The sequence below is a fragment of the Carex rostrata genome, chromosome 3 (genome assembly GCF_964058835.1).
Source record: "Carex rostrata chromosome 3, lpCarRost1.2, whole genome shotgun sequence".
Taxonomy (NCBI): domain Eukaryota; kingdom Viridiplantae; phylum Streptophyta; class Magnoliopsida; order Poales; family Cyperaceae; genus Carex; species Carex rostrata.
The window spans coordinates 3,427,994-3,443,640 of NC_135920.1; the positions used below are offsets into that span (position 1 = coordinate 3,427,994).

Genomic DNA, 15,647 nt, shown 5'->3' on the forward strand with positions numbered 1-15,647 from the left:
TGGTATTCTACAAATTTATTATATAACTAATTCACTGAGCTACTTAGATCGAAGCTTAAAATTTATATGATAAGTATTTAAGACTATAACAAATGACTTTATTCTATCCATAGCACCTTAACAAAAAAAATTACAAAACTTCAGCAGTTAATCATCTATGAATCATCACCAAGGTCAACCTAAATACCTCAGGTCTGGTTACCAGTATAAGTTGGTACTCAGTATATGTTCAGCTAAAAACATGTTTACAAATTAATTAAAAATTAATAATCCATGTACAAATCTTGACTAATATTCCACAAATATCCCAGGTCTGGTTGCCAGTATAAGTTTTTTTTTAGTAAAGATTGGAGGTCAAACCACCCAACTAATTAATACCCTTGTTATTATAATAAAAGATTTCTTCTATCTGGTTTTCGAACTCATGACTTCTTACATAAAAACTATACGTCTTTGCCACTAGACCAAAGGTTAGTTCTCGGTTGCCAGTACAAGTTGGTACTCAGTATATGTTCAGCTAAAAACATGTTTACAAATTAATTAAAAATTAACAATCCATGTACAAATCTTGACTAATATTCCGCATCTGATTATATTAAGAGGTCAAGCATGGTTTGTAAACCTGGTCAATCACAGTGGGCCCATGTCAGATATTACTTTTCAATTTTTCATGGAGCAGACCCTATCACGAAACAAACACTTGTCATTAACTATTTGACAGTGACAGAGAAACCAGTAGAGGACTAGTTCAACTTTTTTTAGTCTCTAAGAAACAACAATGGATTTTTATTTTAGTTATAATAATTTTAAATGTTTCTTCTTTGTTTTATTTTAATTAGAGTACAAAAAAAATTATTGATTATTTATTCTAATTAACACTTTTTAAAAATTTCCTCCCTTACATAATAACATCATTTAAAAACCGGTTTCTTGTGGCAACAATCGGTTCAAAAATCTAATAAATATTAATTTTATGTAAGAACATTTTGTGAAATGATAGTATATGTTCCCGAAACAAAAAAAAGAAAGAAAAGGAAATGATAATATATTGGAGCATACACCACATTTTTTTTTTTTTTTACTTATTCAGATAAATTTTGTGGCTATCAATCTATCACTGTTTCCTAAAAAATAAAATAGCCAAGTCAACTGAATGAAATGTCTTAAGTCTTTTATTTGATTATAAAGTCTAAATTTGAAAATGAAACACCCCGCAAGCAGTAATACTGCAGAAGTACTTTGGTTCACAAATTGGTATTCGGTAGTAAATGGAGAGACTTTTCTATACTAGAAAATTAAATTGGCTGACGAAGATTTAATGCTTTCTAAGAACTGATTATGAACTACATTAATTATAAGATATTAATTTGCGTGCTTGTCGGTAGCAAATATTTCTTCCTTTTTGTTCTTTCTTCAGCCAAACAAATATCAAATCCTTCTGCACTTTTACTGAACTTGAGAAAAACACAACTTGTTCTCTGTTCTTTTCAGATACTTTTACCAGAGTTGGGTTACTTAGAGACAGGCACTTTCTTAGTAGTGAAGACTTTGATTAGATAAATAAAATTACAAACAGAATAAGGTTTGAGGAGCAAGTTTGGGCTAAAAAGTTATCCAAATTGCTCTCTACTTGCGGCCCACAATATTGGGCCCTCGACCCAATATGGAATCAATTTTACAATTCTTTGCAACAGACGAGCATTATAGTATTCTACAGGCCGTTTAGGGATAATTTGTACTGGTAAAGAGGATAGTCGTCTTTCCTCTATTTCCCTTATTTCGGGCCTCGTTTCTAGGCTTACTTTGTTGTATGCTAAATTGCTAATGCACCGTTCATGAAATAATTAAACAGAAAAAACTGATCTTGAAAATATTATGAGAAGAAAAGGATAGAAAAACATGAAAAGAACTGGCCATAGCATATGATGTCATTTTATTCAGGCACACAGAAATTAAAACAGATACACATACATAATCAGAAACATTAAATTAATCTCTCTGGTGACAATAAGAGCGAGCAATGCGGCCATCGGCACCCTTGGGGAAGAATCCCCCGGGAATATTCTCGCTTCCGGTGCCATACACAATCCTCAGTATCTCCTCTGGCGTCCGGTCGCAGGCCAAGGAGTCCTCGTCGCCGGCTATGATATTGCCGGGAGTCCGCCCTTCGGGCCCCATAACTGGGGGCACAACTAAGCCTTCGTCCTTCACCCCCTTCTTGCCTATCTTGTTTCTCAGATCGGAGATGCGGCCCGTGAACTCAGCCACCGTTATGTCATATGGGTGCACCTTTTGTAGCGCTCGCTCATACAACAGTCCCCGTATCACCGCATCTTGGGCTGATTCCACCCCGAGAAGTCCTGCTACGAGCTACAATCGTTTTTTTTTTTTTCTGTCAGATTTTTTATAATAAAATTAACTATGCATGAATAAAAAACAAATGCTTGTTAATTACCCTTTTAGCTTGAGGGCTCTGGAGTTTAGGGTTTGCACCGACGTATCCAGTGAGGCCGACATAAGGGATGACGTATGCAGCGAGCAAATAGTTGAGTCCATTTGCATAGGGATCAAACGGTGGATTCAATTTGCGCTTAAATGCCATGTCCATAATTTTTGCAAAATTGCCTGAGCTGATATCTAGTAGTGGCCTTGGAAATCCCTTTATAGTCTTCTTTATGGCTCTACAATTTAGTGTTTGTAAATTTAACCACATATATGATCACAAGTTATTTTATGTGATTTGTAACATATATTAAATCAATAACCAACCTGATATGGCCGACTTCTTGGTAGGCGAATTGCATGACGATGTCACGAATCAGAGGATCCAGATTGGCCTTCCTGCCGCCGATGGGTGGTGGGCCACCCTCAGCAAGGCTTGGTGCCACCTTGTCAAGGCCACAACCCACTGATCCCCACAGAAAGAACTCTGCTTCGAGAAACTCGAGATTTAGCGGGAATTCCATCAGATCAATGTCTGATTGGGGTAGAAAAGGGTTTTTGCCCCTGACCCATAGCTTGTTTTCTGATCCGGATTTAGGCGGGGTTGAAAAAAGGAGGAGAGAGGTGAATATAGCTGAAGTAAAGTTGGCAAGCATGGTTTAATTAGTACCTTAGTTTACGACTGATCATGTGTTATTTGTTAGAGGAGAGTTGGAGATTATATATATATTTGGTGGATGCGAAGATAGAGGCTAGAAGAGGAGAGAATGCCACGTAGCATGTGCATGCATGTCCGGCGAGTGGCACGTAATACCAGTTTGGTGGCGTGCGTTTCAGTCTGAACAAAAACGAGATAGGTAGAAATATAGTTCATGTATTGTAAGCATTAGGCAAGCTTTTTATCCTTTTGCTTGACTGGACAATTTCTACTTGTAACTATGCACGTAGACACGGAACCTCGGAGTCTGATCAAATTTGATCAGATATTCTTCATGATTTGCATTAAAATTTGGATCTGCACGAATATGTGAGGTTGTCTACATGAGAATTGTAAAACCGATCGAACGGTCCGACCAGACGTCAAATTAAATTTAAGTGTTAAAATTTACTAACACAAATCTTAACGCAGATAAGATTACTCAAAGCCTTGAACAGAACATCCAATGAATTTAGGTCCTACATTTGAATGCCCTCCGCTCTCAATTTCTCGGAGCCGAGAGGAAGTTAGACGAAACAGGCTCAAATGGTCCAAGCCTGGGATGGGTTTTGTCTTCTGTTTTTTTTTTTCAAAGTCCAAATTACATTTTATTTTTTCAGTTTCTAGTTTTTGCCACCTCTCTTATATACGGGCCCAAAAAGGCTCACCCGTTACGTGATTAAGCAAGTGGCTTTCCAGCCTTCCAGGCGGTTTTTCTTTTGGACAGGTTGAAACCGTTTAATTTGCATTAATATTTAATGTGAATGAATCGATTTTTGATTTGATATTTCGGAAGTTCCTTCTTTCTTATTTTTTTTTGACATTGATGGCATATAACCTCAATTTTAAAATTTATTGAATAGACTTCAAACGACAAATTCAAATTGTTCAAACCAATTTACTCTATGAGTGATACGTTTACATGTAAAATTTATATTTTTTCTAATTATTTTAGTATCAAATCAAGTGGTTGGATTTCATCTCAGAAAGTTCTTGTTTCTATTCATTAAAGTTAAAAAAATTATATAGTTTGATCGTTTTTTTATTGTAGAAAATTCACTTCTTGTTAGTTCACGGTTGAACATTCTTTTTTAGAATTAAGGATTTTCATAAATCAGGAATTCAAGATTAATATGAATATTTTTTAATTATTTCTTGGGAAAAATTGAACTACGTCTCTCTGTAGAGAAATGAGCTCTATTACCGTAAGTGAGAAGCATATGATTCACGGTTGAGCACCTTTAGAGGTGAGAAATCAATGCTCATGTTTAAATATTATTTTTTCTTTAAAATATAAACTATACCATTTTAAATAGAAAGTAACATAGAACATCTCATCATGATATAAAACAAGCAAGCATCATTTAGCATGTCTATTATTTATGTCACGGTAGATACAAGGTTGTATAAGAGGAATTAAAATTTTGGCCAAGTGGTCAAATAAAAAAGAAAATATTGGACGAGTGATAATCACAACCTATATAATTCATATTTTAAGTTATCGTTAATTTTGTCTTTTGATGTTTCTTCTTTGATTTAGATAAGCACCATGATAGTTCTATCAGACCCGGACTCACAGAACAGATCTAGCCCTCTATTGGATTCAGACGTGGACACTTCTCTTGATTTAGAAGGGTCGTCCCTTCTGAGTGACAGGGCAGTATTTGATGCCATTGTGCGGTAGCTGGTTTACTCTCTCCTGTTTTGCCATCTTCTTCTAATATTAGTGATATTAGTGATATTAGTGGCATTTAGTGGATTTTCTTGTGTTCTTTGCTCTTATGCTAGTATTGTATCTCGGGGATATTATTTTATATTCTTATATTTTGTGTTTTGTGGATGGTAGTTACTAGTGGTTGATGTTTCACTAGTTGGATCTATATTCGGTGCTTTGCACTAATTTTGTATGAACTTTGTTGTTCCGCAATGCAACAGGCGGAATATTTCCACTTTTACCAAAAAAAAAAAAATATTAAGTATTTGATTCAGTTGTCAAATAGTTAGATTCGAGCTGTCCAAATTTAGAGCTCGACATGCTTTTAGCTCAGTGAGCGGGTCAATGCTCGACATGTGTTTTGTTTCCAGAGAAATACTCAATAATAAGAATTATGAAGGTTAAATGGAGTTACTGCCATCTGTGACGCAGCTTTGCATCTTTGAAGGTCAAGTTTTTTACTTATCTCTTGCTTCAAAATCGAATCCTTACACATGACAACATGCTGACACGGGGAATGTACTGTGAGGCTGAGTGTGCTTTCTGTTCTGACTGTCCAATAAAAACAATTTACCATGTTTTCGTTCAATATCGGTATGCGGGTCAAGTTTGGAACTGTATGGGGCAACTCATTATCAAGGCTGACACAATATGAATGGAACTTGGGAAGGATCTTGGGTAAGGAACAAACATCTGATGCTAGAGTTCGCATCCCCTGAGATATCTCATAGTTTGCGTGACCTACGTGTCCGGTGCCTATTCGGAGATAGCGCGGGGGCCAGTATTGTTTTAGCTATAAGATTCGTGCAGAACGTCTTTCAACCGTTAAGATATTCCAAAAAGTCACGCAAAATATGAGATATCTCAGAGGATGCGAATTCCTGATGCTAGAGACTAGAGAGTAAGGAATTTGTATCATCTGCAGTAACTCAAAAGGAAATCTTTTGAGTTAAAGAATCTGAACCATCCGATCTGCTTTAAAATTCGTGTGAACGAGACCACACTAATATTGAAAAATTCTGTGTTAAAATCAGACGTTCGGATTGACTCCGTTTAAAATCAGACAGTTAAAATACATTAACTCACAAGATTCCCTTTTGAGTTAATGCAGAGGATACGTGTTCGAGAGTAAGCGGATATGGGCCACTCGATTCACGAGTGTCTTATAGGGTACATGGAAGCAGGGAATAATTTTTCAATTGTGTAATTGAGTGATAGCATGACGACAGAGAAGTTGATGTAATTTATTTACTGTTATACTTGGTAGCGCTATCAAGTCTAAAAAAAATAATTATGAACAAAAAAATTAGAATATATCTTTTAACACAAAAGCCTCACATCATCAGGTCTTACAATCAATTAATGCATTTACATAGGATAAATCAAGAAGAAATATAAAAACAATTGTCAAGCAGTAAATACCAATTAAACTGATTTTAATTTTTAAACTTTCTCACTCATGTAATTAAGTATTAATTTGTTTTTAATAACTATGTCAACAAGTATTATTATGGAAGAGAAAAAGAGAGTCAATGGAAACAATTAAAAACTGATTTAAAAAAAAATCTTTCTAAACTAAAAATTATGTTACATTTAAAAAAAAAAGTTGAATAAAGTGTCAAGCGTACTTGTAGAAATTAAAAAGAAAAATCAGTGCACATGCTCTTAAAGGAAATACTAATTGTCTTCTCTAAAAGGAAAAATTAACTGGCATTCAATATTTTTTGCAATCTTTCGTTTGATATAGAGCTTAGTTTTTTACTTTAAAATTCATGTAGAGATTTATTCTTCAAATACACAAAATTCATTATTTTTTAAGCAAAAGCATGATAAATATTTTTCAAAACGAAACTCAGATAAACATTTTCCAACTAAAATAAACATTACTTTGAGCTACTAAAAATGATATATAGAGAAAAAATTTCTCTTAGCTCTCAAAATTTCAAATATTAATTACTCTCATTATATTACTTCTTTATTTTAAAAGTAACAACAGTGCATTCCAACCACCGAATAAGAAATAAAAAGCAGCAGCTTGAGCGGTGCGACCTGCCATGCGAATAGAGGCGAAATCAACATGGAAAAAAGCATGGCGCTTCTTCCTGAGCTCGTCTCATCGTTAAGTGTTGGACTGAAGTAACAGATTAGTCGCAGGTGCTTTGTCCTCTTTGGTAATAGAAGGATGAGTGGTCTCTCTTTTGTGTACAGTAGGTATACCTTCCATTTTTAGTTTGTATGTTTGTGTTGCTTTCTACCTCCTCTTCTCCTGTCTCTTCTCTTCTCTCTCTGCTTAGAGGTGATTGTCCTAGACAGGTTGATTCAGTTTCCGATTTAGTTTTATCCAGTGCCTTCCTGGCAGATTAGTGACTGTTTTGGTCCGATCGATTCAGTTCTCGGTCCAGTTTGAATTTAGTGCCTTTTTAGCTGTGATATGCATACATAGGCAACAATCACTAGGCTCATATCACTCCAATTAAGCAAGAATAATCCAATTGTGTGTCCACTAGATGCACATATACCCTCGTACGTTTTTACTTGTTAACAACTGTATATTTTCACAAACACTCGTTATCTCATCTTGTGTAATAGTTAATTTGTAACTATTTCAATCAATACAATTGCTTACAGGCTTTCAATAATAATAAAAAAAAAACAGTGCATTCCAACCTCCTCTATCACTAGATTAATTAATAAACAAGCTTATCAACTAATGGATCTATTAAAATATTTGCTTTTCATATACACCTACCTAGGTAGTTATCCTAAATTTGCCTAAGTTGTGATGACACGGGTGCATGTGTCGCTGAAAGTGGTACTTGGGGGAAATGCTATTCTAAGAGTACAAATTAAAGTTTTGATTGTTGAGAGAAAACTTTGTCTATTTTATTCTTTTTTTTCTCATATTAAGCATTTAAGAAATACAACTAATAAAAGAAGTGAGAGAAAAATTAAATTATTATCAAATAAGTCAGATAAATAATTATATCAGCTACTAAAATAAGCATTGTAGTTTTGTCCATAGAGTGGGCAACGTGCATAGGTAACATTATAAAAAATATTTTCTTCATCAAATAAAGAGCAATGTCCTCATTGATTCCGTGTACTCTTGACTTTGAACAAGTACAAAAATGATTATATATGATTTAAAGGAAGTCTATGGCAGAAATTTGTACAGATACTAATGGCGCGGATTTTTTTTTTTTTAACATATTATAAAGACACTGATATTTGATCAATATAGGATACTTTTCTGTTTGGAGATGATTATTATATGATTTATTTGTGTGGAATCATATGAGAGATGTGAACAATATTGAATACTTTTCTATTTGAATGGAGATCAAGGCATCATAGAAAATTCAATGTAGATCAAAAGAATATGATATAATAATTAATAAGTACCATTCTAGATTGTTTGTCTGGTCGAACATTTTCATCATCGACGCATCTCCATTTATAGCTGATCTTTTTTTTTTCCTAACATTTAGCACTTCCTGTGCCTCTACGGTTTATAGGATTGAAAACTGACTGGATACAGATCGGATAGTGGTAAAACCATATTATTCATATCTTTTCTTTTTTGATACAGATACATATACAGATTGAATATTAAATGAATATTAATACAAATTAAATATTAAACGAATATGGATACAAATACAGATTGAATATTAAACAGATACATATATATTCAAATATCTAATTAACATATTATTCAATAAATTATTTTTTTGTTTGAAAATAAAGTAACATAAAATACAAATATAATTCGGATATTTAGTAATTACGGTGAACTAAATAATTTTTTATGTTTACAAAATATATCTCTCATTAACAAAAAAAAAATTCACCAACACAATCATATTTCTAATCAAAAGATATGAACAAAAATAAATATTTCTATCTAAACATATATAATTCTGAAAGAAATAGAGAAAAATAATATAGATACGGATAATTGTATCCGTATCTGTGTCTAATATGTTACAAAAAAATTTAAATGCTACCAGCCGCTATTAGTGTCTCAACAAATTTTTGCCACAAATTTGTTTTAAATCATATAATATTTTTTTTATTCAAATGCCCTTAGGCTTTAAATCAGTAAAAAAATTCAGCACATAAAATCAGTAAAGAAATAAGAATATAATATTTAGTGGCCGGTAGAATTTTGAGCCTTGTTTAATTTGGTAATCACTTAAAGGTAGAATTCTCTCTCACTTTTTTTATTAGCTATATTTCTTAATTAGTTAATATGAGAGAGGAGGGGTAAATTAGGTATTTATTAACAAAATTTTCTCTCAGCACTCAAAATTTTAATTTGTACTTTTAGAATAGCACTCTCCGTATGAAATTTCATTCTAAAAATATAAATAATTAATTATCGACTAGTATTGTGTAGGCGATTGGGAGAAAATATTGACAGATAAAAGTTTCTTTTAATATGCCTGGTTCAGTGCCACAGAAGAACCGATGGCATACAAGAAGGCCACGTCAGCGGTGACTCTAATTCGTATGAATTCGTACGTCTGCCGATTACCGAGTCCAAAATATTTTAGCGCAGATCAGATCGAACGAACAAGTCTATTTTATCATTAGTAAACTGTGAATTGTTTTGATAATTTGATTATAGAGCATCTCTAACAGTGATTGTTTATGGATTGCTTATGCTGATGTGTCAATTGTTTTTGTAATTGCTGGATTGTATGGCTATTGCTTATTTAGCAATTGTTGAAAATAATTGCTTAATAAGAAATCATTTTCTAAAGATGAGTTGGCCAAATGTTTAATTCTTATTGGTCAAATGTTTAATTCTCAATTGTTTGGTTGATTGCACCAATGTAAGAGTGGATTGCTTAATTTTTAAAATTTTCATAATTGCTAATTTAGCAATTAATTTTTATTATGTGGATTGTTTTTTTTATTTTTTTATTCAAAGCCTGTAGGCATATTATATATATAAGCATAACAAGCGAGTTACAAGATTACTGAGTACATGCAGTGTGTCAGTTTTGAATTCTACTGTACCCTAGTGTACATTAATTAAAACAAGACACTGCACAAATTATAGAGAACAGAGCACTCGCAGGCTGCTGCATGATGTTACTGGTTAAGTTGAAAGCTAGCATATTAGTATAAGTCTTGCTGACATGCCCAAATTACAGGAAGACGGGTCTCAGTGTTATCCTTCCAGCATAACATTAACAAAGGGAGGACCAGTACTAGTGTCGTAGCACGAGTAGATAGTACTAGTTGCATACCAATATTCGTAGTTTCGAAGACAACCAAAAAAGAAGAGCCAGTACCAGATTCAAAAGCAGCAAATAAAGATCGGTACCAGTCACATACCATTATTCCATAACCAAACTCAGATAAAAGAGAAATAGAGCGAGGAGGAGATAGAGAGAGAAGAGGAGAGGCAGGAGAAGAAAGAGATCAACAACAACATCACTAAAAACACTACTTTCATCACCCAAAACAAAACTAAAAAAATATAATACCTAATTTACAAAGATTAACAGAAAAGAGGAGTTTCACTCGCGAGCCATTGTGATGGGAGGCGGAGTGGCGAACGACAGAGCGGCGAAAGCAAAGGGATTGGCAGATAGAAGACAATGGAGGCGAAGATCTCAGAGAAGAGGGGAGGCTTGAGGAGTGATAGACCTAAATTATATACATATTCGATCTGATTTTTATTACAAAATAACATCAAATATCTTGTATTTTGAATATAAAGTGAATAAAATACATATAGGATCAAGTTACTGCGTTTGTTTAGTTTTAATTTGCAGAAAATGGAGAAAAACGAAGAAAAACCGAAGAAAAATGCCCAGTGCGAACGCACGGTTTACGATATGGACGCACTAAGTACTTAGATGGATTTCTGGATGCGCGCCAATTTTAAAATGGTATAATAATCTATTCGTCAAAATCCGTGCGGATGCACGGATATCGATGCAGATGAAATCTGGACGCACAGGAAAAATCCGAGCCCAGTGCGGGTGGCCTGACCGCACTGTAGCAGAACGCATAACTAGAGCCTGAACTTAAAATAGCCATAACTTTTGACTCGTAACTCCATTTTGGGCATACGACCACTTTTTGGAAAGCTAGGAAGAAGATCTACAACATAAGTAACTAAAAAGGGAAATTTGGAGTCATTCGGATGCACTAAACTCGCAGACAACCAAAATTACACGTTTTCAACATGGTTTCTATTTTTGGCGCACCAAGGACACATTTTTACAGCTAAACTTGGACAAGCTATCCTGAGAAACAATCCAAATATAGCACCCACTAACTCCACTTCCTAGCCTCTAAATTGGACATGGTCTTTTAGTTATAAAAGAGGGGGTTCATTATCCATTGAAGGCATCTCTTCGCAAAGATCATCGAATCTCATTCTCTCTCTCCACACACACAATACTTAGCGATAAATTCTGAAGTAAGGAAAGCTTTTAAGCAAGGAGAAGAAGGGTTTCCTGAGCAAGATTCGGCAAGATAGAGGTTCTTAATTCAATAAAGGGTGTAATCATTTCTTCTTACTTTGCCAATTTTTTGTAATGGATCTCTCCATAAGAGAGTAGATATCTCTCTAGAGGTTTAGGTCAATGCATGAACTTGTTTAATTATATCTTATTTGGCTATTTGTTTTTTTTATGATTGTTTTATGAGATTTGATGTTAATTTATGTGATTTATCATTTGTGTTAATTACATAGTTTAGTACTTGAAATCGAAGTAGTCCCGCTTTGGTATCTTTTTGTTATGGAAAGGATCCAAAGAAGTTAGGATGAGAGGAGAGTACCAAATTATGAATGCAAATATCCTAGGTTTGGATTATGATTTAACCAATTTGTAATCTAAGCCGAAACTACAAAAATTAAGGTTAGGAACTTGGTGAAGGACCTAACCGTGAAGCCAAACCCTAATTAGGACATCTCAAATCAAATCGGGTATTGGTATGATGGACTTAATCATGAAATATCAATATTTGAGGAGATGAGAGACTAACAAGAGCGTATGGTCTAGGTAGCTAGGATGAAGGACTTAATTGTGAAGTTCGAATTACTTAGACACATTATTAATTCACGAAAGTGACCCTTAATAACATATTAGGTTAGAAACCTCATTAAATCATACATGAACTTAAACAAATACCGAATAGATAGAGTTAGCAAGTGATTGTAGGCCGAATACCCCTAGATCTCCTTTACTTGAAAGCAAACCAATTTTTCTTTCATTCATTTACTTTTATTGTTTTAAAACTCCTTTCTTCGGGTATTGAACCCAACTTCGGATTTACTTAGAACTAAACCCCCCAATTTATTTTTATTGCACTTTACTTTATTTTATTTTCTGAAATTTATTACTAAATTTTAAGCATAGTAATTAAACACACTCCCTGTAGATCGATACCCGACAATATACTACACGGTAGGATTGTATACTTGCAATCTGAACCAAAAAGTGTATTTAGGGATAAAAGGTACATCTTGATTGTATTGAAACTTTGGACTATACCTTTTTGGTGTAACAAGGAGACAGAAGAGAGGAAGGTGGAGGCGGACGTAGGCGACGTGGTAGCCGAAAAAGAAAAAAATGGGGGGTTGAGGGGGTGGAGTGGGGCGGGGGAGGCGATCAGCTAGGGTTTCGTACCGACTCTCAAAACAACGACTTTGTATTTTGTCTATTATCTGTGGATTGTTAGAGTAATTTGTAAAATATTTATTTTGAGCTGTTAGTTTGTCTGAAAATCAAAATAATTAATTTCAGTGAGTTAGTTCACGAGCTACGAGTTGACTCAAGTGTTGATTCTTAGTTGAATTTTTAACTTGGTTAGCAACTCAAGTTGACTTAGCTCATGAGTTATCCCCAACTTGTTCATGACTCGGCTCAATAGCAGCCCTATCCGATGCTAAAAAAAAATTTATCGTTGTCTACAATTAGTTCCACGTTTTTGATTTGCTGCAAGTTTGGATATGATGAGGTAATTCTAAATTTTGAGTTTAAATCTGAACCGTCCAATCACAATTTGGCTCAAGAGGATGTGAGGAAGAGTGCATAGAGTACCTTTATTATTTGTGTAAATGACAACTACAAGAAGATAAAAGACAACCAGTAAACATGAAAAACAACCAATACAAGATGAAAGACAATTAGAAGAGTATGAAATACAATTTAAAGAAGATTTAATACAACCAGTAGTAGAGAAAAGACAACTTGTACAAAATGAAAAAGTATCAGTACAAAACGAAAAACAACTAGAAGAAGATGAAAAATGACTAATAGAAAATGAAAGACAACCACTACAAAATGAAATACAATTATAATAAGATGAAAATACAACCAGAAGAAGTTAAAATACAATCAGTAGTAAATGAAAGACAACTGGTAGAACATGAAAGATGATTTGTACAAGATGAAAGACAACTAGTACAAGATAAAAAACAACTAGTGGTAGATGAAAGACAACTAGTAAAACATGAAAAATAACCAGTAGAAAATAAAAACAACTAGAAAAAAAATAAAATATAGCAATTGAACATGAAAGACAACTAAAATAAGATGAAATACAACTAGAAGAATATGAAATACGTACAATTATAAGAAAATGAAATATAACATATAGTAGACGGAAGATAACTAGTATAAGAGTGAATCTATGGTACTATGCATATCACGAGTTGTTACCGTGCTACGGCTCTATATTCGAGTTTTCAAATCCTAACGGTCGATCCGAACCGTTCATCTTGTTCTCCATATTAATATGTGTTTGGAGACCAAATTGTACATTTTTGAAAAAAAAATTACTATTTTTTTAGATATTTATAAAATCACTTGATCTGAAAATTCTGGACCATCCAAAAACAGTGATTTTCAATAAATCTAAAAAAATAGTAAAAAAATTTCAAAAAATGTAAAATTTGGTCTCCAAACACATATTAATATGGAGAACAAGTGAATGGTTCGGATCGACCGTTAGGATTTGAAAACTCGAATATAGAGCCGTAGGACGGTAACAAATCGTAATATGCATAGTACCATAGACTCACTCTTAGTATAATATGAAAGATAGTTGGTAGAACATAAAAAACAACTACTATAATATTTATAGAGTTCGACAATTAGTATAATATGAAAAATAGTCAGTAGAACATGAAAAATAATTATTAAAATATTTACAGAGTTCGACACTAACACTAACGCCTACGTCTTCGGATAACTCTATCCAAATTGGCATCATGACATGTCAAATAATCTGTCTGATCCAAGTTTTAGATCTGATACTTCGACCCAAGTTTTAGATCTGATACTTCGACTCAAATTTTAGATTTAGCTTGTCCGGCTTTTGCCATCAGATCTAAAAATTGAGATTCTTATATTCTATTATATTCTTGGTCAACTCGGATCCGATCTAAATCATTTATACTTTTCATAATAAACATTAATTATTCAATAAAACTGAGTTAATAATTTTACAATTTTTGAAAGTTTTTGATATTATTCACTGCATTTTATAAAATTTTAATTTGGATACAGAAAGCATACATATAATTTTCATAAGCTGCATGTGAAAAAAATTATAATAATATTTTTTTATAGTACAGTATTTGAAAATTTTAAAATAAACTTGAATGTTTTTGTACGAAATAAGTAGAATTTAACGAGTCTGAGTTAGGTAAAGCTTGAATTCGAGTCGTATCTTAGTACGAGTTGAGCCGAACTTGATTTTAGTCGAATCGAGCCAGTTTGTTAACAAATTTTGTGCTATGATATAAATTGCGAATTAAAAAATAATTTTACATCTTTCAAGACTCTGCGTCCTCTCATGATAGGCACAAAAGAGATAATAAAAATGTCAAGAAATAGTTCTTTTTATTTCGCTCAACGAGCCGAGATGAGTTAAGATTGAACTCGCTAATAACGAGCCGAACTAAAATCGAGTGATCTAATTATAAAAAAATTTCAAACCAATTTCAAACAAGTCACGAGTTTTTTTGCCAATCCTACACGAGTAATTTATTTGGCGCAGTCTATTAATGTCGAATAAGATTTTGCTTCTTTTTTGGCGCTAAAAAATTATTAAATCGGACAGATGACAATTTAAAGAGATTTATATTTTGTAAAAGCTGGTGTCATAAAAAAACCCTGTGAATTCAAGGGTGAGAGATACCTTAGTTGTACGATTCCAGAAAAGTCTCAACTTAATTTTATATGTATAAATTGGAAATGAGGAGAGCAGATAACATAACATTATCACAACTAAGGTAATGCTTTAAGCGATGGCAAAAGATGATTAGATGGGTTTAATTAATTAATTAGGAGACATGAGCCGATGAGCATTTGTTTGCACTTTGAACAATACTTTAGTCAGCAAAATATTGGGAAGGACAGCGAAGAAATGGGATGCGCATATGGAAATTAAATCAAAGTAGTGGAAATATAATTAAATATTTTCCTCGTTGCGCTCATTAGTCTCAAGAACTTTTGACTAAGATTAAACTACAACAAGTCATGTCCTACGGTGACAAATGAGACGCATGTCAAGGAATGGCAAGCCGCACTACAATTTTATATTTGAAACAAGCAAAAAATACATGTATAATGAAAGCAACATTACGCTAACAATGTGATTTAACTGATCATAGCATTTTTGTTTTAACTGAGCGGCGGACTACAAAATCAACCTCATGCAATCCACTTCGCAAGTTATTAGAGAGATGGGGGAATTTCACGTATACCTCTCAAAAACTTTAAAATTACATATTTCCCCCTCTAAACTTCAAATACTCAC

The 15,647-nt window shown here is 33.4% G+C and overlaps 1 protein-coding gene across 1 annotated transcript; it reads right to left on the reverse strand.

Moving 5' to 3' along the window:
- Window positions 1–1,900: 1,900 nt before the first annotated feature.
- LOC144551898 (desiccation-related protein PCC13-62-like) lies at window positions 1,901–3,141 on the reverse strand. The gene is made up of 3 exons (XM_078299998.1): window positions 2,770–3,141; window positions 2,456–2,681; window positions 1,901–2,370 (listed from the first exon to the last, which is right to left on the reverse strand). Exons 1-3 carry the CDS (start codon window positions 3,096–3,098, stop codon window positions 1,990–1,992), a joined length of 936 nt encoding a protein of 311 aa, XP_078156124.1. The 5' UTR covers window positions 3,099–3,141; the 3' UTR covers window positions 1,901–1,989.
- Window positions 3,142–15,647: the final 12,506 nt, after the last annotated feature.

Bases quoted from the DNA above. Each gene is read 5' to 3' on its own strand.
- LOC144551898 (XM_078299998.1), bottom strand. From the start codon at position 3,098: ATGCTTGCCAACTTTACTTCAGCTATATTCACCTCTCTCCTCCTTTTT. The intron at 2,682-2,769 runs GTTGGTTATTGA...ACTAAATTGTAG, and splicing joins CAAGAAGTCGGCCATATCAG to AGCCATAAAGAAGACTATAA. The intron at 2,371-2,455 runs GTAATTAACAAG...AAACGATTGTAG, and splicing joins AGAGCCCTCAAGCTAAAAGG to CTCGTAGCAGGACTTCTCGG.